Genomic DNA, 25,743 nt, shown 5'->3' with positions numbered 1-25,743 from the left:
TGAGTGGTGGGTTAGATGAAAAGCAGAAAACCAAAATAGATCTGTGGTCGTGCACCTTCAACTAGTTACAGCAGTTGTTGTTTCTCAGTAGCAGTGTTAGGAAAGAAGACTGAAAAGCAAACGCTACTTACAAAGGTTACATACATATGTTAATCTTTGCATCTTTGTATTTTTATCTGTGGTCTAACTGCTCTATACTGTCTCCAAAACCTGGTCCCCCAGTTTTGACCAAACTAGCTTTAGTGTTGGATTCAATGTAAAGCAGATACCACAAATGTTCTGTTGTTTGCCGTGATCTTATAACAATTTTAATATTAACCACACTGGCTGAACCTTTATTGAAATTTAACTCAGATTATAAATGTACAAAAATCAACCTGTTAAATAATATACCCAAACAAATAATTTGTCTTTATAAACCAATCAATACCTTTTAAAATAATAATAAAAAATAAAAATAAATTAAAAAAAATATTACATAAAGATTTTAACTTTTTGATTAACTCACATAATGATGTCTTAGAGTTAAATTTTACATGTCCATCGCCTGAGAAATTTAACTACACCTGAAGTCGAAGCACCCCACAACGACTTGAACTGGTGTGTTTGTGTCCACGCTTTCTGGCTGCCTTTGCAACCCAGTATCATGACTAAATGTGAAAATGTAGATGTAACCCAACCAGTGCAGGAGCCTCCCTACACCCCGGACTCTGCGTTGTGTAAGTTTGTGTTGGATTGGGGTGCACAGCAGAGAGACCAGTTAGACACAGGCGTTCAATTTGTGGCTCGGACCGCGCCGTTCATTCAGATGCTGGGGCAAACACCACTCCAACTCTGCTGCTGGCCCTTTGCAAATCACAGTAAACACTGCGAAATTATCAACATAGTAAAATACAACAACAAATATATAAAAAACACATTAAGCAAAAATAATCACGTTTTTACAAAATTCTACGGTCTCAGGAATGAGTATGACACAAAACCAAATAGCAGGATTACCAGCAAACTGCAGCTGAAAAGCTAATGCTTCATCTTGCATTACTTTGACCGAATGGGTGCTCTGCTAACTAGCGGGAATGTAGCCCGAAATTGCGGCAGATATTACCAAATGAAACATGCAACCAAACTGCTCTTATCAGACAAAACATGAACCTCTCAATAAACACAATATATGCTTAGCAAACCGCCATTTTACACAGTGGAACACTTATTTTTAAACAAAACCAATGCAGTTCGCCACTGACAGTGCTTAGTGTCACTACCCGATCCGTACCGGAAACCCGATCGGTAGCCCGCATGCGCAAATCTTACGTCACTTCCTCTTTTTGCCAACATTGCGACATTCAATACATTTGAATGATACGGTTAGCGCCCAGTTAGCTCCTAGCATTTCTCAGCAGCTCTGCCTCCTTTTCGACTACCAGGACATTTAAACAATGAATAATCCGTATCCGCAACAAATTTTTGCTTTTCTCCTCAACAGAAAGCATTCCCCGATTGAACAACAGCGCCGTAAAATAAGAAGAATGGTGCCTAGTGACAGAGTTAATAATACAGACTTTATAATATATCACGTGAAGATTCAGCAGCCAGATGAAGTGTTTACTGGCAATTGACAGTGATAGCGAACATTATCATCACTTTTCCAACAACCCTCTCCACACAGACAAGCATAAACACACTCGATTATCACTAAATCAAATTTAACACATGTTTGTAATGACGCTAATTCAGTTTACAATAGGGTTCATTCGCTCAGTCAGCAGGTGGCGGTATCCTCGTACACTGGGGAGTACACTGCCATTAAACGAACAGAAGAAGAAAACCCCTGCACATGCGCGGTACGGATCGGGACTATCTTTTAATTTTTTTATTTTTGTCCACATTATATTAACTCATTCACTGCCAATGGCTGGCAGTGAATGAGTTAAACCCATTGGCTCATTCACTGCCATTGACGTCTATAGACGTCAATGGCAGTGAATGAGTTAAATGTTTCATTATCGGAAACATGTTAAGAGATACTTGTTATTCTTAACATCTTAACAGATACTCTGACCTGTAACTATCGTAAAATGCTTCGACCGGAAGTAGACACCTTTCGCGCATGCGGGGTACCGATCGGGTTTCCGGTACGGATCGGGTAGTGACAGTGACACTTACCTTTGCAAATCACAGTGTCACTACCCGATCCGTACCGGAAACCCGATCGGTACCCCGCATGCGCAAATCTTACGTCACTTCCTCTCTTTGCCAACATTGCGACATTCAATGTATTTGAATGATACGGTTAGCGCCCAGTTAGCTCCAAGCATTTCTCAACAGCTCTGCCTCCTTTTCGACTGCCCGGGACATTTAAACAATGGATAATCCGTATACAAAGAAATGCATGCTTTTCTCCTCAACAGAGAGTGTCCCCCGATTGAGCAACAGCGCCGTAAAATAAGAAGAATGGCGCCTAATTATAGAGTTAATAATGCAGACTTTGTAATATCTCACCTGTAGATTCATCAGCCAGATGAAGTGTTTACTGACAATTGACAGTGATAGCGCACATCATCATCACTATTCCAACAATCCTCTCCTCACAGACAAGCATAAACACACTCGACTATCGCTAAATCAGATTTAACACACGTTTGTAATGACGATAATTCAGTTTATAATAGGGTTTATTCGCTCGGTCAGCAGGTGGCGGTACCCTCGTACACTGGGGAGTAAACTGCCATTAAAACGAACAGAAGAAGAAGAAAACATCTGCACATGCGCGGTACGGATCGGGTAGACCCGATTTGTACGGTCAGACTTTACACATGCGCAGTAAGGATCGGAGAGTCCTGATCCGTAACTATCTTTTTATTTTTCGTTTTTGTCCACATTGTACTGAAATGCTTCATTATTGCAAACATTTTAAGATATACTTGTTATTCTTAACATCTTAACAGATACTCTGACCCATAACTATCGTAAAACGCTACGACCGGAAGTAGAAACCTTTCGCACATGCGGGGTACCGATCGGGTTTCCGGTACGGATCGGGTAGTGACAGTTACCAGCAGTGGAAGATGGTTTATTTAAAGCAATGAAGTCGCATTCTAGGGACCTTGATAACTGGAAACAATTAAGTTAGGAGGATAATATGTATATACATGTAAATGTGTTATAATGTCTGTTTTCATGATTATTTTTGTACTGGCTTGAAATGAAATGCCTACCTCTGCTGTTACAGCAACTTACTGGAACTTCTGCATGGGTGTACATTTCACATTTTGAAGAGGCAAAGTGTGAAATGTACATGGTAGCAGGTACCAGCCTGACTATTACATGGTTTGCCATGATATTGGATCACCCCAGGTTCTTGTCTCTTTAACAGCAATCAGTATACCAAAAACACACACGCTCTCAAATAGGTGTGTTCAGAGTGAGGCAGCTTGGCCAATTATGTGATCTTTAAAACTATTAATCTCATATCTCTCTTAGCTTCTTATAATCTATTTAATAATCCAAGGAATAAAATAGGAAAATAGTGTAAAATTATGGTATTTATTTACCACAAATAAACAACACACCACAAAAGAAAACAACAATAATATGTAGGTGGTTTACTCTAAGGGAAAAGACTAGATCAAATAAAACCCCTAGTAAACCAGCAATGCTAAATAGCTTAACAAAATAGTTTACCTAAACTAGGAGATGATGCATCCCCAGACACACAACAAAAGCCCTTCCCATCCAACTCAAATTTAGCATAAAAAATTTCACAGTCCAACTCTGCCTCGGGAAAAACACGGCAGTAGGCTTTTGTTTCACTGAGGCTACTGTGGGGATAGACCACAGCAGGGGTGTCGCTGAAGCTTTGTCAGCTAGTTGTTACCTGTAGACATCCAACAGCTTACTCCAGTCCAGGAGAGCACGGGCCACCGTGGCCTGACCACACCCACTTCCTTTCTCCAGTATGGTTGACCAACCAATCAGGACTTAGGAAACGGAATCTCACGCAAACATACAAAACACTTTACAAACACCTTGTATGTATAGATTATGCATATTTGTTTTTTACATATTTGCACCAATTATGAAAATGTGAAAATATTAAAGTGGCATAACTTTGCATTAATCTGCAGTTAAACTATTAAACTGCAGTTTCCCCACTTTTTATTTACTTTAACTCTGAAGTTTTAGACAGAGGTGATGTTTAGTTAATCTGCATACAGTATAACCATCATGGCTACGTTATTTCACTGTACTGTTGTTGTTGTTGTTGTTGTTGTTGTGAAGTAATTTCTGTGTTTTTCTTTTCTGCAGATATTTATTCAGCTGCAGGCTACTCAGTACTGAGAACAGGAAACATCAGTTATGAACAATTATGCTGCCACACCAAAGAGAAAAAGAGGTACAGTTGCTTTCCATTCAAATGCAGCCAAGCATTCATTTACTGGTTTGGAAAGGCCATGCTCACATCAAACCTTTTAAGTTATCGTAAGTGTGTGAACAATAATTCCTGTGAGCCAAAAGCTGAGGTTGCAGCCTGCTCACGGGTTGTTTTTCCCAATAATCTGTATGGATAGTATGATAGAGAGGTGATATATCCCTAATATGCTTATCTCAGGCAAAAAACAAAAAACAAAACACAATAGCCAATTAAAACAATGTTTTCTTGAACAAGGGTATATTAAATCACCTTGTTTCAGGCAGAGAATAAAACCAGAGGCTGTACAAAGGTTCAGTATAAGATAAAGAATGATTATTTTAAACCCCGTATCATGTAACGCTCCTCTGAAAATGAAGAGCTTCACTGTAAATATGGATAGATTATTATAGATATCATAGATTATCTGTCATCTCCTTCCAGAGTGGAAACAGACAGTTTCTCATTCAAGCATAGTACAAATCATATACAAGCTTCAATGAACAAACACAAGTCAATAACACCATGTCTCTTTCTATATGTTTTATTAAACTTTGCTGTAGGGCACAGTGAAGTGTAGTGTGCTGCATTTTTACATCCACACAGAAACCTAAAAATTCTGGGTCCTTGTGACCAGCCTTGTACTTTCATATTATGGTTTATGTTCTGAGTCCTTGGCTGTACTGTTTTGATTATTGTTATTTCCCTAGTTTTCAGTTATGGTTGTCAAGGATTTAGTTCCTAGGTTTTGTGTGATGGCTTCCCGTGTTGTGTCTACTGTGCCTTTCTGTCCCATGTTTCAGGTCCCTATGTTGAGGAGATTGATTAAACGAGGGGATTGTGACACAGAAGGAGAACTGTGCTCTCCTTCTGTGTCACAATCCCCTCGTTTTCCCTCAATGTATTTAAGCCCTGTGTTTTTCATTGTTACTGTTGCATCAGCCCTTATAGCTGTGTGTTTCTCCCCCTGTCTCCTTGTGCATTAGTTTTCCCCAGTTTAGTTTTGTATTGTTATTTGTGTCGCCTCCTCGCCAGCAATAAAGCTGTGTTCTTTTTGAGTTGTCAAATTAAGGGTCACATGGGAACTGGAGCTTATCATAGCTGTCTGGGTGGACTACACACTTTTACATGTCAACAGTTTTTCAAATGTATTTTGAAAATCTTTCATGGAGTCACCAAGAACCAATGAAGTGAACTAAAACAGCATATATTGGACTTTTTAATGCAAATGCTTATCTGATTGTTTCAGCTCTGTGGGTTTAAGGTTTGGGTTTTGTTAATTTAACTTTAAATTAAAATGAAAGCAGTGTGTAACCTTTGTCATATGTATCTGAGCTGGCTCCCAGTAACGTCTGAACTGGGACTGTGTGTGATGCAGAGAGGTGGAGATTGGAGGTCTTGATGGAACTACAAAGCTTGTAATCATGTTTCCTGTTGTTTGAACTGTGTTTGTGTTCAGACTTTAAACCAGAGCCAGACGTCGTCTACTCTTCACTGAAGTAGTCCACCAGTCCAGCCACTGACGTCCAGCTGCTGGTCTCTAACTGGTCCCCCAGCACCTCAGAGCAGAGGACATCCACATGTTGTTCTTTATTTAAATTTTTTTTTACTTACCTGAACAACTATGATAAAAAAAAAATATATATATATATATGATTATGTATTTTTACCTGGAGTTTTAAAATTCAATTTTCTTGTAAAATCATCAATAACAATAAACATATGTTTGTGTTTTATGGACACAGTTAAGTTTCCTTGTTGTTTTTTATTTAAAATGTGCCTTAAACACGGTGTTCTTTTTCCCCAGCTATTAACTTTATCTGCATTAAAAGATTTTATTCTGTGTTATTCATGTGGTTCTATGGGTTTCAAGCAAGATGTCATCTCCTTTGTCTTGTCAGTGTTGAGGGTGAGGTTGTTGTCCTCACACCATGACACCAGACCAGACCTCTCTCCTATAATCCGCTTCGTGCCAGCTTGTGAATGAGTTTGTGAGGGATGACAGTGAAGCTTCAAAAGGGAATGATTCACATATGAGGTCTGCTGCCACCTACTGGTAAAACTGGGTGTTACATCAGAGACACACTATGGAAAATTTATTTTGTTTGTTTATATTCTTTTAAACAACAACAGCTAAACCAAAGCACTTTAGAGTCAGACACTTTTATACTCCAGGTCTCTAAATTATTTAGTGGTCAATGCATGTTTTTTGAACTAACAAATAGATGCTGATTCATCTCATAAATCACAACAGACTGAACTCACCAACATAAGTTGCCTGTATAGGTCAACAGCATCAATACTAGTATCAGGAACAATGACCCTGGATTTACTTGGTATTAGACTTATACCAGAATTTGTAGTACTGCACAGCACTAAGCAGAGCACCTGCTTTATACATGGCAATACTTTAATGTTAGAACCCTGACCATATTTTGAATGAATGTGTCTGGATTGTGTTTTATATGTGTGGTCTTCATGAGAGGACCTGGGGAGCAGTTTTGGGATGGCGTTGACCTGGCAGCTGCTGGTTGGTTCCCCATTAACAACTGGGTGTTTTAAAAACCCTTATACCAGCAGTTGTTCTCATGACAGCAGCAGACCTGTTCTTGGCCTCCAAACCCTCAGTAATCAATTTTGTGTGTCTTTTGAGAATAATTAGGTTTTGTGTGTAGTGCTGAAAATACTGTTTAGTTTGGTTTTGTTTCACACAGAGGTAGGTTGCACTTCTTTGGAATAGCTTGTTCGTTTATTATTGTGGTCTTTGTTCACCCCAGAATTAATGCTTTCAGTTTGGTGTTATTAGTAGGAATAAACCTCACCTTATGTTATGTTGGCTTTTGGGTCTGGCTTTGGGGACTGGGGCAGAGACACCTTTTTTAACCCTTATGCTGGTCCTCCTAGACAGAGACTTAAGATTTAACGTTCAGAAATCTATCAGATGACCACTGAAGTCATTTGGGTTTAAGTGCCTTTTATCAAAACAATGGTTCTTGGTGTGGTAGCTGGGCTGGTGCAGCAAAGCAGTGAACGTGGTAAGGGGCCGTCCTTCAAATTTTGTTCTGTCTGCTTTTGCACTTTTTTTTTGCTAATCTTGCAATTTTGGCGTCTCCGCCACCAGCGCTCATGTCTAATCCACACTTCCTCAAAGCAGCCAGCTGTGGTGAGTGACAGAGACTTTGTTCGTGCTCTTTCAGAGACAGGAAAACATATGGACAGACACTGCTAACCCCAGTTCAAAAGGTCCATGCCATCGCCCGCTTTGGGAATTAAACCAATGGGTCCCTTTCCAGCTGAGGCTGGAGGACGCCCATCTCCAGAGCCTGCTGCAGTCTCAGTCAGAGGCCTCAGCAATGTTTGGTTATATCACGTCTCAGCCAGAGGTCTGCGCTCCGCTATCTGGTTCTGCACCTGCCAAACCTGATCCACATTCGGCACTGCCTGGACCTGCCATGGCACGACCAGGACCTCCTGCACCTGCCACTCCAGGTACCGTCTCCACCTACCAAGCCACCCAAAGGTCTTCACCCACACCTCGACTAGCCTCCAGCCCTGCCACACCTCTGGCAGCCGTTCTTCTGAACTGCTTCTTCTCTGCCGTTAGCCACATGGCCACACAGCCTGGGTTTTGATTAGTCAATATATATATTTTTGAATTTCTCCGTCTCAGTGTCTAGTCTTCTACCTTCCATTTGTACAGTGACTGACCTGGATGTCTCTGTGTCACCAGCCTGTATAACTTTATCTACTTACCACTTATTCTCCTTATGGGGATCTGACCTGATATGTTTAATATGCTGCTGAGAATATAGCCTAGAAGAAGCGGATAGTATAGCTTTTATTTTGGAAAGAGCCATTTCTCTGTAAAAAACTCTCTTTTCCAAAGATGAGTGATTTCTCCATCAGATTTATTTATTTTTATTTATTTTGTTGTTTCAGCAACATTAAATTTAAAAACTGTACTTTTGAGAGTGACAGATATGGCGCGATATGGCAGTGAGCCATATCAATTTCTAAATTATTATTATTAAGATAAATATTTTATTAATGTGGCAAGATCACTATGTATATTTCACTGAATTAGATGTTATAAGGGTGAGAAAGTCTTTTAAGCAGTGTGGGTCTGGATGCCCCAGTGGGTCATGAAGGTACTACAGGTGGGCCACAGTAAAAACTGAAATTCAGGTTGAAATTAGTCACAAGTGTGTGTCACAATGGGACTGAACGGACTCACACGCAGGCTCTAGGTCTTGAAAGCACAAGAGTCTTTATTATGATACACCAGGTGATTATTTACAAAAGTGAGGGGAAAGCCGGGCTCCGGGGGTCCACACACGAACGGGAAAGACACGCACACTCTCCGTCCACTCCTCTTCACACTCGCACACTCTCCGTCCACTCCTCTTCACACTCCACTCACTTGGGTAACACAGGGGTAGGTCCAGGGAATCTGTACACAGAGACACGAATGGGTAGTTAGGTAAATCGCTATGAAACACTTCAGAAGTCATTGAGCTGGGGTTACACTGACGAGGGTCGGCAACGGTCCAGCGACGAGAAACACAGGGCTGCCATCTTATAAAGGAGCTGGATCACTCGTGACGAGCCACAGGTGCGTGGGCCAAGGGCAGGAGCCCGCAGGTGAGCTCCGCCCAGGCAGAGGGAGGAGGGAAAGAGGGGAAAGGAGAGAGCAGGAAAAAAATAAAAAAGGAATACAAAACATATGTAGCCGTACTGAGCCGACCGGGTAGGCACAGGGACCCTGACAGTGTGTTAAATTACACATTCATCTGAATTTATTTATTTATATAAAAAGTGAATTAAAAATAAAATGTGGTGATATCACTGACTGCTCTGACCTATATTCACTGCTCTGTAAGAACAGATCTTTATTGTCACTGTTACAAAAACAATGAAACACATTGAAGTTTGTGTGTCAGTGGCAGGTGGGTCACACATTGACTTTAACACTTTGCGTTTGATTGATTAGACTGAGGATTTAGCTTTGGGTGGAGTGTGTGGGATTTTCTGTTTGTTGAGTGGGAGGAACACCACCCTTGTTTTTTTGGTGACTTAAAATATTTTCAGTTTTAGTATTTGGACTTTAAGTCAAATAAAGAATAATGCAGCAAATGTTTACACAGTTACTTACAGATTATTATGTTGGTGCAGCTGTCTGCTCAGCTTTGCACTTTTTGATGGACTCAAAGAGATCTGAAGTTTTCTTCTGCCCTTTACAACAAATCTCACACGTAGGAAATCAAAGCTCTTTGTTGGTTTTAAGTAATTAGAATGGAAACACTGTTCCTGTTTTATTTCCCGTCACTAATTCCAAAGTGTTTACTGTTTATCTGACAACAGCTTCTTTTTTCTGTTCTCCCACTTCAGCACAGAGAAATGAAGTGAATATTCACAGGTACACACAATAACAAGAATCTTTGAAATCACTTCACAAACAGAGAGATGATGACAAAACAACAGAAACATTTTAAAAATAGCTCCATGTTTAGGTAGAGCTTGTTTTACAGATGATGATGTACGTAAACTGTACACACTAGCAGGAAATGAATGAGTCCATCTGTACCAATAATACTCACTGAACCAGTTTGACCAGGATACTGATGAACACACAAACACATACTCAGTGCTGCTGATGATCGGACAATTGTAATCAGTAAATTATTGATTTATTGATTGATCAGATCAGTCTGAGGTGACGACTTCATGAAGAGTTTTCACGTCTTTCTGAGACTCACTTCTCCACAAACTCAAAGCTGACTTTAAAGATTCCTCCAGATGTTTTCAGAGTAAACACTATCAGATCCATGTGTTATTGTTTTATTATTTTCAGGTAATGTAGGCAAGAATAGATCTTTGCTGTAACTTGTTTTGAGCAGCCACATATCCCACATAGTCATATGAGCCTTCAGTTTACTGAGAAAGCACAAACCACTACTTGTTTCTGTTCTCGTATTCACAGACTTGGCAAAGTTTTGTCTTTAAACCCTGACAGCTGGAGTGGGCAGTGTAAAACTGATTCATTTTTATTTTAAATTAATTGTAACTTTTTTCTGATTTAAATCTGTTTTTCAAGCCTGAAGATGTTTCCTGACATGATTGTGGTTATGAGCCGATGACGTTATGCTGAGAAAAACTACCAGATGGAGACAAGAACAGGATAAAGTAAGTGGCTTTGATCACAGTCAGTGTTTAAGATTTTTACTAATAATGTTTTTGTTTGTTTTCTTACATTTGTGAACATTTTTTTCTGCATCTATTGCTGTTGTTACCTTCACCAAGGAGGTTATGTGTTTGGTAGCACTAGCATGTCTGTCAAAGTTCAATAAAACGTAAACGTTTGTTTGTATTGACGTGTACCAGCTTGTAGGGAATAATATCTGGGATTCCATATATATAATGTTACTTTGGACCTCTGACCTTTTCTTTAAGGTCAAATGAGGACAAATTTTTCCTAAAAATTATTTTATCTTTAAAACTTTGAATAAATTGTTTACATTCATATTTATCAAATTATCCTGGCTCATAGTGTTATAAGATAACATTAGTTCGACATATGCTTTAATATTATATATAATATGCTTAAGTTGTTCGTCTCCAGTTATATACACATCAATACCTATTATTCCTTACCTCCTCCTAAATACTGGTCGTCTAATCAAAGTAAACATCTGTCATGCTTCTCTTATCTGAGTCTTGCTGCACTACAAATTTCTGTACATTTAACCAGAACAAAGAAAACTAAGGACTATATAAAAATGTATAATTTTGCTCCCATAAAAGTAAATACTGCCCCAACAGAGACCTTAATTCTCATGTGAGGTTTTTGAGTTGTGTGTGTACAATTAATTATAAATAGTGTATATTTTATGTGAGCCTAAGCATGTTAACATGGGGTTTTATTGTTATTCATTAGAACAAGTTGATGTAAATTCACAGAGTGCAGTGGGAAGTTGTCTCCACATCTACCTGTGTCAGTGAAAAAAGTTCACTTCCTGTTATGGTCACACCTTAGTTTGCATTTTGAAATTTGTTAATCAAATATCTGAGCGTACAGTGGTTTCTCTGTGGCAAGATCTCAGATCTGGGTGTGTCTGTTTAAAACAGCAGTTTACTGGTCAGTTCAGTCAGTTTGGTACAGAGGAAACTTGTTACAGATCATCTTTACAGTTTTAGTTGGAAACATTTACTTTTGTAAACCAGATCTGTCGCTTAGAGATGGGGTGAGGAGTTGAGCCATCCGGTAGAGGCTCAGAATAGAGATGCTGCTCCTCCACATCGAAAGGAGCCAGATGAGGTGGTTTGGGCATCTGACTAGGATTCGTCTTGGACACGTCCTGGGTGAGATGTTCTTTGGATATCTCACTGGAATGAGACAGCAGACCCAGGACACGCTGGAGAGATTATATCTTTTGTCAGTAGGAAGAGGGAGGACAGGCTTCTCTGCTTAAGCTGCTGCCCCCATATAAACAGAAGAAAATGGAAGGATTGATTCATGTAAATCCTATTTTTTCCATCCTGATAATCAGAAGAGTGTTGGAGGGCTTCAGAGATCCTTCAGAACAACAGTAAGTGTTTAAAATGACGTCTTTCAGTTTTTTAGATAATCTGACAGGTTGACTGAAGTCTGTGAGCTTCAGTAGATTAACAGATTGTTCATGTTAACCCATCTGGACCAGGATTAAAGCTTCACTTTACTGGTTACAGATGAATGTCATGCGGAGTTAGTGTGAAGCATGATATTTACTGTTGACTGAAAAAAAACCCATCATATTAAATGGATTCAATATGCTTCAATATATCTGAAGAACCAAAAACTGTCAGACTGACACAGTATAAAGAGGAAGATCATGTCAATCTGATTACAGTCATGTGATTTAGGAGAAGTGCTGGCAGGAGTCACATAATCTGTCTGCCTCTCTTTCTTCCTGGACTATTTGAGTGTTTCCTCACTAAATGTCCTCTATGTGGTAATATATATATATTACTCCATAGTGTATAGTACACAAACATATTTTCAGTTTGAGAATATTTTTAATAGTTCAGCTCGAATAATTCAACGCAGTATCTCAGTCAGTGTTACCTCAATATAATACATTTCAAGAAGTTTAACTTTTGAAAAAAATAAGTATAGATTTCTTATACTTATCTTATAAAATATAAGCTACACATACTTGTAGTATTTGGGCTCAAAGTAAAATTTATGAAACAGCAGCCACTGACACTATAACAGTTTCATTTTTAGTGTTAACTCACTGCCAGCAAAAAGACAGGAAGTTAACATTTAATGATTCCTCCTGGTCACACTTTACTCCACTTCTCTTCTGCTCAGTTTCATCATATTTCTCTTTTCTTTCTTTCTGTCACTGCACATGAGGAGAAAACAAACAGAAAAAATAAATGAAATAATAAATGAAACTAGAATTAAACAATCTTTGTTTTTTTCTCTTCAGATGTTTCTAAATTTAAAAAATAAGTAAAGATTGAAAATTAAATAACTTTCTTATAAACTCATATAAAAACAAACCCTCAAGAGAAAAAACCCCCCAAAGTACATTAAATTTAAAATTTTACTGTTTGGATCTATTAGTCGGTCAGTCTAGTCAGTCTAAGATAACCAGAGCTACGTTAGCTCTAATAACAAACATTGAACAGACAGATGAACCAACACTGAAGAAAAAAAAGAAGAAGCTCCATGTTGTAGTAGCCCTTAATTTTAGAGTTTATCAAACTTTACAAAAAGCAGGAAATCTCATTCACACAGTTTTCTTACTGCTGAACCAGTTTAATAGGGATGATGCAAAAATACAACAATACCACAATGCAAACACACACACACACACACACACACACACCCTTTTCCACTCAGACAAAGCTATGGTAAATGGTAAATGGCCTGTGTTTATATAGCGCTTTACTAGTCCCTAAGGACCCCAAAGCGCTTTACATATCCAGTCATCCACCCATTCACACACTGGTGATGGCAAGCTACATTGTAGCCACAGCCACCCTGGGGCGCACTGACAGAGCTGCTGAGGATTCAGTGATTAATTAGATCATTAAGTTACTAGTTTCAATTTTTATATTATTTTGAAGTGAGGACAAATAAACACATTTTGTCACTTAATTAAGTGTAGTTCTTTAAAACAAACGGAGCTGAGGAATCCCAAAGCAATTAATTTTGACGTGAGAAACTACTTCAGGTTGCACTACCCCAATAACACACTAGGGGGAGCTCTTTGGTCAACATTTACAGACACACTAACAAAGTGCTTCAAAGAAGGTCAACGAATCTGCACATTACTTCAGTGGTGTAACAGCTCCACCACAAAAACAACTTTAAGTCAAAACAACAAAGCAAAATTGGCAAGATCAACCTAAAAGAGCAACATAACCATAACATGTACAATAAACACACTTTCCTTAGAATCAAAACAAAGTTTTCTTCCCACCTAGGTGGTTAGCTGTGCCAAACAACCCACTTGTCCACAACAAAGTCATTTCAGCCTCAGGGATCTTGAAAGTTTGCTCACAGTCTGGAGTTGGAGCCAGGGCCCTGACTCCCCCTCAGATGGCATCGAGGGCTGGTAGGGTGCAAGATGATCAGAGCTCATCCACCCTATTCCAATTGACCATCTGCACTCTGTAAACCATGCCTGACAGTCTGCACAGTGTATTGTTCAACCCACTGACTCATCAGTTTGGGAGAAAGGCCATTCTTGTTCTCTGGGCAGTAGACTCACACCTGCTGTCTCGATGCATGGCCTTTTCTCCTGCAGCGTGTATCATAACTCAATTCAGCCAGGAGCCTGGATCAAAGACGGCCTGTCTGTCATCTCATGTAACTCCCATAACTGTTCTCAGAGATTATGGAGGTAGTCCAATCTGGGTTCACTGGACAACTCTGTCTCAGGGAGAAGCCCGAGTACCAGGTCTATTGGGCTACAGAGGTCATATCCAAACTTTCCAAACAGTGCACTCAAGTGCTTTTTCCATTAGTACCGACTCAGATTTGCTCGACACGACCCGATGTGGTATGACTTGATTTTCCAGCAAAATCAAGTGCCACCATCTTATAGCAACATGGCCAAAATTCTACCACATCACTTGAATGCAACACAAATGGCACAAGAAAGGTGGACATTGATGGACATTGTTAAACCTATTACCTGGTCTGTGACTCGGGGAACACAGTGTCGCTTCTGTGCAGCTATTTCCCACCTTGCTCTTCATGGTGACAAGGTCATAGCTTTTCCATTGGTCAGTGGTAAGGGGAATAAGCCAAGTATGCCCACCCAAGTCATTCCACCTGATCCTGTTCCAAGGAGGCATAGGAGCATTGTGACGGTACCTTCTGGACAGTGCAAGCAGAGAACACAGTCCTCTAAGTCTTGGCAAAACTTTAGCCACTAGAACTTGAACCGAAGTCTTTGTAAAGTCTTGATGACTCTGAAGTGACATGTCCTTACCGAACCATAAACTAGCTGTTCGATCTCTTTCTTTCTCTCTCTCTCGTCACTGACACTCCCAAAACTTTCACCTCTCCCTAATCGAACAAATGCCACATGTCCGAAGAAGGATTTCTTCTTTCAGTGTGCAGAGACAGATGTGGTATGTACCCCCAGTGTCACTGTTACTTGCCAGAGGTAATGGCACTTCAGGCATTCTTGTGGCATAATGTGGCACTTTCATGACGCCTTGTCAGGAAGATTCTGACAGTGGGTTTAGGGAAAAGTTTTACTGTCCCTCATAGTTGCCATAGGTGGGGATGTGCTGCTCTCTGAAACTGCTGTCACCAGGGGTGAGCTGGTTGCCTGTGACCACGGAGAGTGGAGGATTCTAAGCCAATTCTATCTCCAACCAATAGGTGGGGGTGTGTCAGGTCCCCTGGATGACCTGTTCTTGGCTGTAGGTCTGTACTCTTGTTTATTCAAGTTGCCATTAATGGCTTGTTAATGGGTGTTAAGTTCCTCCATTACTCTCAGATCTTCTTTTAAAATGGATACCAACTCCATATCCCTGTGAAGAAATACAGCAACATTGGTAGAAAAAACTAAAAGAGCTGCGTAACCATAAAACATACAGTAAACACGAGTTCCTTAAAATCAAGATAAACAGAATTTAAATTTTAAATTAAACTGAAAATTAAATTGAAATGTAAATAATCCAGAATAATCCAAAAACAAAATCAAGAAGTCCAGAAAACTCTGAACTGAGGAAGGGTGAACAGAATCCAAAATACTAAAAACCCTGCGAGCCTGAGTATCTCAGGGGGGGCATCCAGGAGGCCAGTGATGGAGATTAAGCTACTGAGGTGGATAGCCAGGAGGCCAACAGTATAGATTGAGAAACTATGAGTGCTGACCATCTGATTAGCAGCAGAAACAGCTTGTCAACAGACCGGCATTGATGGTGATGATAGGGTAGTTCAGGAGGCTTAGTCAGACGCCAGCAAGGAGGCCAATACAATAAGAACTCTGACAGAATGCTTTTGTTGGCCTGGCTGCGGGCCCAAAGTGGTCCTTACAACCCTTCAGTGACTTATATTGATGAAGGAGGCAGACCCCTCCAGAGGCTAAACAGGTGACCACCAGTGAAGGCAGAGAGCCATGGACACAGGCGGCATGGAAATATGGTCACTAAGATGTAGCTGTGGACAATGATGTCACAGATCGAGCATTTCTGTATAAAACAGCTGTCAAGAAAATATATGCTAGTTTGGTCTGGACATCTTTCAGAATGTTGGACACAGGTATCCCAAATAAAGCCCTGATCAAATGTTTAAGAACACTTGAAAACTGGCAAAAAAAATCATATTTTGCAAGGATGGATCTTAACAAGGTTCCGACGAGAGCTTCAACATGCAAAAAGAAGAAATGGCAGTGAGCATGCAATTTATTGAAAGACTTAAACTGAAACAGGCTGTTTTACAGCTGATCAAAAGTTTAGGACCACACCTCCAAAATAATCTAGAAAGTTTAATGGCAGCTTTCTTGCAAAAAAAATGCCCAAATTCATACAACAAATGTGGGGGAGAAAGAGACAATTAGGTTGTACTAAAAAAAAAAAAAAAAACTACCAAAAAGACAAAACCAAAACCTAGCTGAGCTCGTACCTAGAAAACAAAAAGAAGGGGGGAAGACCCTAATCCTCAACATCCTTGAAAGAAAAAGTGTAGTGTGGTCTGTAAAGACCTTTATGGGTTCCACACTTAATCCAAAATAAACCTCAAAATGTTGCAGAGCCAACAGAACGGCAAGAGTCTCTTGTTTGATTGCAGAATACCTTCTCTGTGGATGAGTGATCAAGTCCATCCTGATCTTCCTGTAGGACAGCACCTACCCCAACCGTGCAGTCTGTGTACCTCAGGGAATGGCAAACAAAAGGATGGGCAAAGAAAACATACAACCTGCAGACACGTAACAAATCCCAAAAGGTTGTCAATTTTATTTAGATCAAGGCAGGATGCTCCAAAAGAGTGATTTTATTCACCTGGAGGAAATCCCTTGTCCTACGGGCATTGTGTACTGTAGTGTTGTCCTGTTAAAAAAAACAAAACAACAAAAACAGTTGTTACAACACAGACGAGGGCCCTCAGTCATGAGAGATGCTCTCTGCAACATCTGGACATAGCCAGCAGCCGTTTGACGCCTCACACCTCCTGAAGCTTCATTGTTCCACTGAAGGAAAAAGGACCCCAGACCATTATGGTTCCTCTTCCATTGTGGCAGGTACTGTCATGCCAGTAACATTGGAAACCATCAGAACCATCAAGGTTACATTTTTTCTCATGAGAGAATAAAACTCTCGTCCACTTTTCAGTGTTCCATGTTTGGTCCTCTCTTGCTAAACCCAAACAGTCAGTTCTGTGGTGTTCAATGAGACGAGGCCTTTGAAGATGTTTTGGTTTTGAAGCTCTTCAGTCTGATGGTTATGGGCTGCAGTCGGCACCAGTAACGGGGGGTGTCTTCCACTTGACTTTTTTGTTCCATAACCCTCAGGATCAATTAAGAAATTCCAAATGACTGACTTACTGCGTCCCACCTCATTAGTGATGGCACGCTGTGAGATCTTGAGATCACTTTGGTGGTCTCAGGATCTCATCTCTGCTTTTCGCAGATGATGTGGCCCTGCTGGTTTCGTCAGGTGATGGCCTCCAGCTCACCTTGAAATGGTTCCCAGCCGAGTGTGAAGCGGTGGGAATGAGAATCAGCACCTCCAAATCTGAGGCCATGGTCCAGCATGGGGACTCCACTCTGGGTCAGGGACGAGAGCCTGCTCCAAGTGGAGGAGTTTAAGTGTCTTGGGGTCTTGTTCACGAGTGATTGGAGAAGGGAGCGGGAGACCGACAGACGGATTGGTGCAGTGGCTGCAGTGATGCGGACGCTGTACCGGTCTGTCTAAAAGCGAAGCTCTCAATTTAAATGGCCTGTATTTACCGGTCGATCTACACCCCTACCCTCACCTATGGTCACGAACTGTGGGTAGTGACCGAAAGAACGAGATCGCGAATATAAGTGGCGGAAATTAGCTTCCTCCAAAGGGTGGCTGACCTCTCCCTTAGAGATAGGTTGAGAAATTCGGCCATTCACAAGGGACTCAGAGTAGAGTGGCTGGGGAGAGGGAGGTCTGGGCTTCTCTGCTTGGGCTGCTGCCCCCACGACCCGGCCCCGGATAAGCGGAAGAAAATGGATGGATGGACATTATAAATAACATTTAGAATATTGGGAAGGTATTCATAATGGTGTTCTTTATAATTTCACAATATAGTGAAGTAAGATAGAAACAAGGTTAAGATAAAAATAAAAATAATTACTAACATTTTGACATTTTACAAAGAACAAATTGCATCGTAAATAAACAGTGCAGATTTTATTTAAGAAACTGAGTTATTTTCACAGTTTCATGGTTGATGGAGTCTTTAAAAGTTTTGTTCACATTTAGTGGAATCTAATGCTTTAGAAAATAAAGACTTCAGTTTTGTAAAGCAATTCACATTTGTGTACATTTCTTGATAGTGTTATAGAAGAAACGCCCCAAAGCTAAACCTATCAAGTGCAGAATGTTTTTGTTTTTTTTTGGATGGAATCAAAAGTTTTGTAAAAATTAAATGAGAAGTAAATAATCAATAAGGTCTAATACTATTCTTATATGATCAGAGATATACCAATTCCTCTGTTTGTGTCTCATCAGTTACGAAAGCTAAAGCTACCTTAATTGTATGAGCAAATATTTGGGTAGAAACTTTCTAGTCCTTATTAAGAAGTTAGACAGGACGCCAATCAGGAAAGTGTTGGAGGGCTTCATTTTTATATATTTACATTGTTGTACAGTGGAACGATTTTAAAGTCCTTTGGTCTCTAGCATGGAGCTGATTGTTTATGGATGAGAGTGGTTACGGAGATCATTCAAGAAACACTCAGAGCTGTTTTAGTTTTCACCTCTTTTCTTATGACTCACTTATTGTTCGTATAGCTCAGCGAACCTGACGTCACTTAAATGCGACTACCTTAAGAGAACTGAACGCAAGTGTGAAGTTGAAACGATCGGCTGAAGCTCAAATAATCTTTGTCTTGCTTAAACTTTAAATTGAATCTCCTGTAGTTACTTTTTAAAGTCATAGTCTGTTATTCGCTGAAAATATCATCAGACTAGAACATTTAGAACAAACTTGTTGTCCGATCATCCGAAAGAAGAACACGGAAATGTCTGCTGTAACTGCGTCACTCTGCTCCACTTTGCTGTTTTTTGGCATCTTCGTGTTTGTCTCGGCAGGTGAGGTTAATAAACCAAAATTTTCCCCTCTGAGATAAAAAGGGGGAAAATGGTATCTTTGTCGTTTACTTCACAAATAATTTGTTCATTTCGATTCCATTTGTTTGTGTCCGTGAACGCATCACGAGGTTGGGTGGGGTCTACTTGTTTTATCGTAGAGTTAGCATGTTTGCTATCTGTACCACTGTGGGGACTGTCCTTCTGACTAAAGTGAGATCTGTGGTTGAAATAGTGGCAGTGTAAAAATTCTGTGCTTTAATCGGTCTGTGGCGTCTGTTACTCGTGTTGTTTGTGGTCTGTCAGCCAGCCGGGAGCAGAGCGAAGGCTAACATACCAAAAGCTCCCGAGTGTTAAAAACAAAGACAAGTATCGCTACAGTCACTGTCTGTGCTTTTCGTGCTGTAGTTTTTGATCTTTGAAGTTTTTTAGGTTCTCTTATTCTTTGTAAACTCTGCTATCACTTCCTGCTACATTTTTTCACCTGCCAACCAATGAACATTCAGAAATGGCCTACGTCATCTGGCTTCCAGTGCCGTACAGTCAGGATCTTGTAGAAGTGCACCTGAGTACATCTGGGGCGGGTGACCCTCCTCAACCAAAAAGTGGATGGACAGGTTTGTGGGACAATAAAACCAGCGGAACCCCGGCTTGGACAGTCTCGATTGTTGTGTCCTTGGGCAAGACACTTCTCCCGTTGCCTACTGGTGGTGGTCAGAGGGCCTGGTGGCACCAGTGTCCTGCAGCCTCGCCTCTGTCAGTGCGCCCCAGGGTGGCTGTGGCTACAATGTAGCTTACCATCACCAGTGTGTGAATGTGTGTGTGAATGTGTGGATGACTGAACGTGTAAAGCGCTTTGGGGTCCTTAGGGACTAGAAAAGCGCTACACAAATACAGACTATTTACCATTTAAATCCTCTGTCAAAATGACTGCAGGAATTTGGCTCACATGATGAAGCAATTATCATTTCCATCATACTTGTTAGATGAGAGAAAGCAAGGAGTTGCAGACAGTGACACTGTCAAAATCTGAAGAGTTCACTATAAGTCTTGGCTTCTTGGCTTTTGACTTTGTCTCCTTATCAGCGATTATGAAGCGATATTGTTTGAGTGGCGACACTTATCCACATACGTTCTATAGATTGGCATTTTGAGGTATCATAACAGTAGCCGGAGGCAGCGGTGAAGTAGGAGGAAGAGGCTGCACTAATAAAAGAGGAGTAAAGACCACAGGAATTGTAGATGCAGACGGCTGTAAATTCACAGCTTCAGATGCAGTTAATATAGTTGATACAGAAGAGTCCACCTGTTCTTGTTGTGCTGCATGCAAAGCCTGATGATAAGATGTAGGTGAATACTTGTGGCTGTTGTTGGACTGTGAACCAGAAAAAGGTAACTGCACGCTAGTTGAGGGAGACTACTGTAATGTGGCTAAAATGCAGCTTTTGCAGCATTTTTCGCTTTAATGATAGCTGGAACAAACATTTTTTCCTCCTCTTAGATTTCACTTACTGTAGCTCAGCAGCACCTTTATCTTCTCCTCATCCTCTCAATGATAACAGCTCTCATTTTGTTCAGTATCACTGAACACAGCAACTCCCAGTGTAAACAATGTGTAATATAACCTCTCTGCTTTGTGTTGTTTCCTCTTTCAGAGCAGAAAAACATCACAGCTGAGTCTGGACAGAACGTCATTCTGACATGTCGAGCTCCAAACAACAGTATCATCATCGTTTTAGAGTGGAGCAGAGATGACCTGGGAGATAAATATGTGCTTTTTTATCAGAATGAGCAGTTTGATCCAGACAACCAGCATCCATCTTTTAAGAACCGGGTGGATCTGCAGGACAGTCAGATGAAGGATGGAGACGTGTCTTTGATTCTGAAGAATGTGACGACTGCTGATGCTGGCACGTATAAATGTCATGTGTTCATGTCCGGAACAAATCCCCAGAACAATGACCCCATCAGCATCATTAACCTTCATGTTGATCCTCCAGGTGAGTGAGTAGAGTTGAGTGTGTGCGTGATCAGAGGTGAAGCTGCTTCCTGGTTGTTGATGTTTGTTTGTAAAGATGTTGTTGATGAGACTTTGTAGAAAGCAGCTGGTCTGAGTGATGTGATCAGAGTGCAGTAGATAATGTCTGACAGCAGTTTGAAGAGGAAATGGATTCTGTTCTGTTCTTCACTCATCACCTACCTGACAGCTGACACCTGTTTCTCACCTGCAGGTCAGCCAGGAGTACACACAGAGGATGGATCTGTTGGACTGATTGTTGGTCTGTCAGCTTGTGCTGTGCTTCTTGTTTTTGCTGTTGTTGGTTTTCTGGTCTACCGAAAAGATAAAGAACAAAAACAGAGTCAGCATCCACACCAGCTTCCTGATGAACTGCAGCATGGAAATGGCTCAGCGAATCACACAGAGTCAGAGAAGCCTGCATTGCTAAAACAAATAATATAATAATAATAATAATAATACAAGGATAATGTGTGACTGAAGAAGCTAAAAAAATAAAAGTAACATCCAAGTAGAAAACCAGAAGAGTCGCACGTTTCCAAAGAGATTTCAGAGGATGGACAATGGTTTGATAAATAAGCTGAGCTTGGGCTTAAATAACAGAGGAGTGAACATCATTCCCTCAATATTTTCACTTTGCCTGAAGTAAGACAAAAAAAAGTGATTATAAAATCAAGAAGAACAGAAGTTGGGGACAAGGAGCAACAAATCTGTCCAAGTTAGCTAGTTGATCATGTCAGTGTAACATGTTACATCGTTTTATTTGCATCCTGTTTGTATGTGGAACGGTTTGTTGACGTTTTCAAGAAAAGTCAAGTTAGGAAATCTTCAAATAACTATTTTTTTTTTTTTTTACAGAAGGTGTTCATTCTGACTCAACTGTCCATAAAGCTTAACTTATACTGATATAAAAATAAGTTTTTGTTTCCCCCCAGTATTCATGAATGCAGTGCCTTGCATGTTACAGAATCAGAATCATTGAATGGGTCTGATCGTCAGGTTCAGCTGTTTGTAAGATCAAACTTGTTCTGTGAAGTTTGAAGCACACAGTGATTCTCATGTATTGATCAGCTGTTACAGTATAATTATGCTTACTTTCTGATGGGGCTGGGTACATATTTTGTTTTATGTATTTTTTATACTTTATGTGACTTCATTTATAATGCCCTGTAGCAGATAGACAAATTAAATTATTTATTGTTTCTTGTTAGTTCAAAATAAAACATTGATTGGAAAGCTGTATTGATGTGCTCTGAACAAAATTAAATGATGTTACTCCCGAACTAGAATGTGATTTCAATGGAGAACAGAGGAAAAAGGTATGAAGGAATTTTAGGGCCACGTTAAGAAAAAAAAAATCAAAAAAGAAGTCAAACTTTGACAAACTTCCTCAGCTGCTACGCAGTCTTCAAAACAACCTGCTCCAATGACTTTGTGAAACAAATTAATCAGTCATCTTGTGATACAACATAAATCTGAGAGGAATTATGTTGTATCACATGTGGGTGTAACCTTACCCAAGCCTTTATCTGTCCACTGCTAGCTATTTCATTTTATACAATTGTTGGTCTGACCACATCTTTCAACACCATCTTTTCAAAGTCCTTATACTGATCACCACTCTGTTTATGCACTAAACAATAGATAATTTCCTTCATTTTGAGTAAAACTGATTCTGAAATATGATTTCACTACACTACAGCAATCATAGCAGTTTGTCTTGAAACAACTGTAATATTCATATTTTGACTTTAATGTTGAAATTTTGACTTTATTCTTTAAATGTGGCCCTAATACTCTCCCGTAGGTGGGACCAAGGAAATCACTCCAACTACACACAATGGTTTTCACTTTTATATCTGTTGTACATATTCAGAGTAGTTACTCCAAAGAGTGGATTTGTCAGTCTCTGTGACCTCATAATCAAATCACTGATTTTCTCTGATGACGTGGTAGGGAAGGCGTCAGTAGCCTCCAAAACTCAATGAAAGAAAAGTTTGTACCTCTAAGTTTGTTTTTATAGTCAGAAGTGGCTAAATTTAGAAGTGTGGGTGAAGTGCTCATTCATCCACTAGTGTTGCTAGCTCTGTTCAGCTCTCTGAAATTATTTCTCTTCCTCCTCTTCAAAAATGCAAAGTGTTCAGTTTATATGTTAGTTACACATTATGTTTGAATCAATAAAATTCCTAATTTTACATTGTTTTTACACAACATGTTCAGCACCAGCTTTGTTAGCAAGCTGCACATGAACTTTTTGGGCAAAACTCAATAAAGAGGGCAAATGTCCAGACACAGTAGTCGTGATACTTCATTGCGCAGAACCATGATGATGCCACCATGTCAAGAGTCTCATCAACAGTGGGAGAGGATATGTGTCTTTTTTTTCACCTGATTCTGAAATCTGAAATTATATCTTTAAATTACAAAAATGAAAATGTATATTCTGCAAATGGAATGAGTGTTTTGTGCCACATTAGCAGATCAATGTATTAACAGAGCACTGCAAGTAGAGTAAAGAAAATGACCAAAGTAATGTAAACAGAGTAATTTATCAGAGTAATTGAACGGAGTGACCGCAGTAGTGTAAACGGTAATGTACAACAGTGACCAGAGGTACGTGAACATAAGGAAGTAATAGGGGAGTCAGTAGCGGTTTTTGATATGGGCGACACAGGCGGTTGCCCGGGACGGCATTGTGGTGGGGGGCGGCATCACGGGCATTGGCAAAAAAACCCCCAAATTGCTCGTACTCATGCTGCAGCCAGCGCATATTGGGAATGGCACAGGTACCGATCGGTTTTCTATTGCCCATTTGCTGGGAGCAAGGGCGCCCTCCGTTTCCGAGGTGCGCAGGGAGGAGAGGGCGGGGCGGCGGGGGATTCTCTGACCGGCTGGAGCAGCATCAGGGTAAGATGGCTCGGCCATCCTTATTCCCAGCAGACACTCGGTCCTGTTTTTGCCCTTTGTTCCCCACGCAGGGTGACAGCACTCACCAATTGGGTCAGTCCCTCTGTCCATGCAGGTTCAGTGGGGCCTGGCCCACCTATAGGTCCCATATGCCCTGATCCATCTAGCTTAGTTAGGGGTTTAGAAGTCCCAATGCACATCAGCTCCCTTTCCATAGCCAGTTCTGGGGCCTCCTGCAGGGACTTAAGATGAGCTAACAGTGTCTGGATCCACAGCTCATCTTGAAGTAGGGCATGGAGGAAATGGTCCCGAGCGAATTCACCCTTGATGGCATTGGTGCGGTGGATCAGTCCCTCAATATGATTTTTTATTTTATTTTTTTTTCTGCCTGTCCCGTTTGGCTCTTTTGCCATCAGAATTGTTGTCTAAAGGCAAACAAAGATGCCCAACGGATTTACTTTACCAAATTGACCATCCCAGCCTTGCCGTAATGGTCCATTTGATTCACCTTTTATTGTTTATTTTATTTTCACTTGCTGAATACGGGACAGACTTGACTGGGGGAAAGAAGGGGAGAAAGAAAGAGGGAAAGAGAAACAGCTGAGGAGAGGGACGGGGGAGAAGGGCAAAAAACAAAAACCAACAGAACGGGCAGAGAAAAAAATGCATATATCGATCACCTGGATCACCTGCTGAGAAAGAAAAAAGAAAACAAGCAGAAGAGCACAAGAGTAATAGAATAAACAACATCACAATGATATATGGGAATATGACAGTAAATACTAAATATTAAACATTATTGTGCAGCACATAAGATCAACAGAACACAGTGTGCTTTGAGGTAGGAGCCAAAAAGGGTGTAGTTTGTGGGTGTGATCACCTGTGTGTACACCTGTGAGCATGGACACGCTTGTTTTTTTTTTTTTTAAAGGTTCCTTCATGTAATAATCTGCTAGAGGGTGTGGGGGGGCCACAGCCCCGTCCTCCAGGGCATGAAGCAGGTATGGAGGAGATCAAAACTCCAGACATCCAGAGGCCCCCAGAATACAAGAGACCAAGGAAGACCAACAGAGGGGCAGCCGCGCCACTGTCCCAGAAAGAGCTGAGGAGAGTCCCAGATGAGGGCTCACTCAGCAGCCGCGGAGCAGAAGCCAGGGGGAGTTGCAGTGATGCGCCCGTGAGCTCCGCCGGCAGCCAGCCGTGCCTGAGTGACCGAGCCCCAGGCCGAGAGGCCGGGGGCACCCCACCTCCAAAGTGGCCCGAGCGAGCCCCAGGCTCCAGGCCCCGATAAGCGGCCGCCAAGGAGTGAGCCGGTGTGTACCTGGACGCCCATCCCCGGACACAAAGAACCACGAACGCACCGATGTCTGAGGGAGTCCGCCACTGGCAGGGGAAGTGGTGGTAGGGGGAGTTAGGCCTCCAAACCTTGGAGGGCCTGAGATGTCCCCAGAGAGGTGGCGTCTGATACCCAACCTGACATATAGACACAGACATACAGGCACACACAGACACAAACATCCATTCCCACCCTCATGCTCTCATATGCACTTACTCCACACTCAACCAACGTGGAGACAGACATAAAGAGACACTGTACACACGATCACACTCCCCAAGCGTT

The 25,743-nt window shown here is 40.9% G+C and overlaps 3 protein-coding genes across 3 annotated transcripts in view; all 3 read left to right on the top strand.

Annotated features, from left to right (window-relative positions):
• The window catches only part of LOC146673331 (high affinity immunoglobulin gamma Fc receptor I-like), a 118,609-nt gene that overhangs the window by 4,929 nt on the left and 87,937 nt on the right, over positions 1–25,743 (top strand). The gene's annotated exons all lie outside the window — the stretch shown is intronic.
• Positions 1–25,743, top strand: part of LOC146673332 (uncharacterized) — a 193,268-nt gene that overhangs the window by 136,683 nt on the left and 30,842 nt on the right. The gene's annotated exons all lie outside the window — the stretch shown is intronic.
• LOC146673333 (coxsackievirus and adenovirus receptor homolog) lies at positions 17,878–21,659 on the top strand. The gene is made up of 3 exons (XM_085402646.1): positions 17,878–19,201; positions 20,854–21,198; positions 21,430–21,659. The coding sequence occupies exons 1-3, from the start codon at positions 19,132–19,134 to the stop codon at positions 21,657–21,659; spliced, it is 645 nt and encodes a 214-aa protein (XP_085258772.1). The 5' UTR covers positions 17,878–19,131.

Source organism: Rhamphochromis longiceps, linkage group LG3 (genome assembly GCF_057381845.1).
Source record: "Rhamphochromis longiceps isolate RC_006_pf linkage group LG3, R_longiceps_female_GT1.1, whole genome shotgun sequence".
Taxonomy (NCBI): domain Eukaryota; kingdom Metazoa; phylum Chordata; class Actinopteri; order Cichliformes; family Cichlidae; genus Rhamphochromis; species Rhamphochromis longiceps.
Note: the sequence above shows the minus strand (reverse complement) of the source record. Positions and strands in the feature narration are given on the sequence as shown.

Excerpts from the sequence above, each read along its gene's own strand:
- LOC146673333 (XM_085402646.1), top strand. The coding sequence starts at position 19,132 with ATGTCTGCTGTAACTGCGTCACTCTGCTCCACTTTGCTGTTTTTTGGC. Across the intron at positions 19,202-20,853 it reads CTTCGTGTTTGTCTCGGCAG|AGCAGAAAAACATCACAGCT; the intron begins GTGAGGTTAATA and ends TTCCTCTTTCAG. Across the intron at positions 21,199-21,429 it reads CCTTCATGTTGATCCTCCAG|GTCAGCCAGGAGTACACACA; the intron begins GTGAGTGAGTAG and ends TCTCACCTGCAG.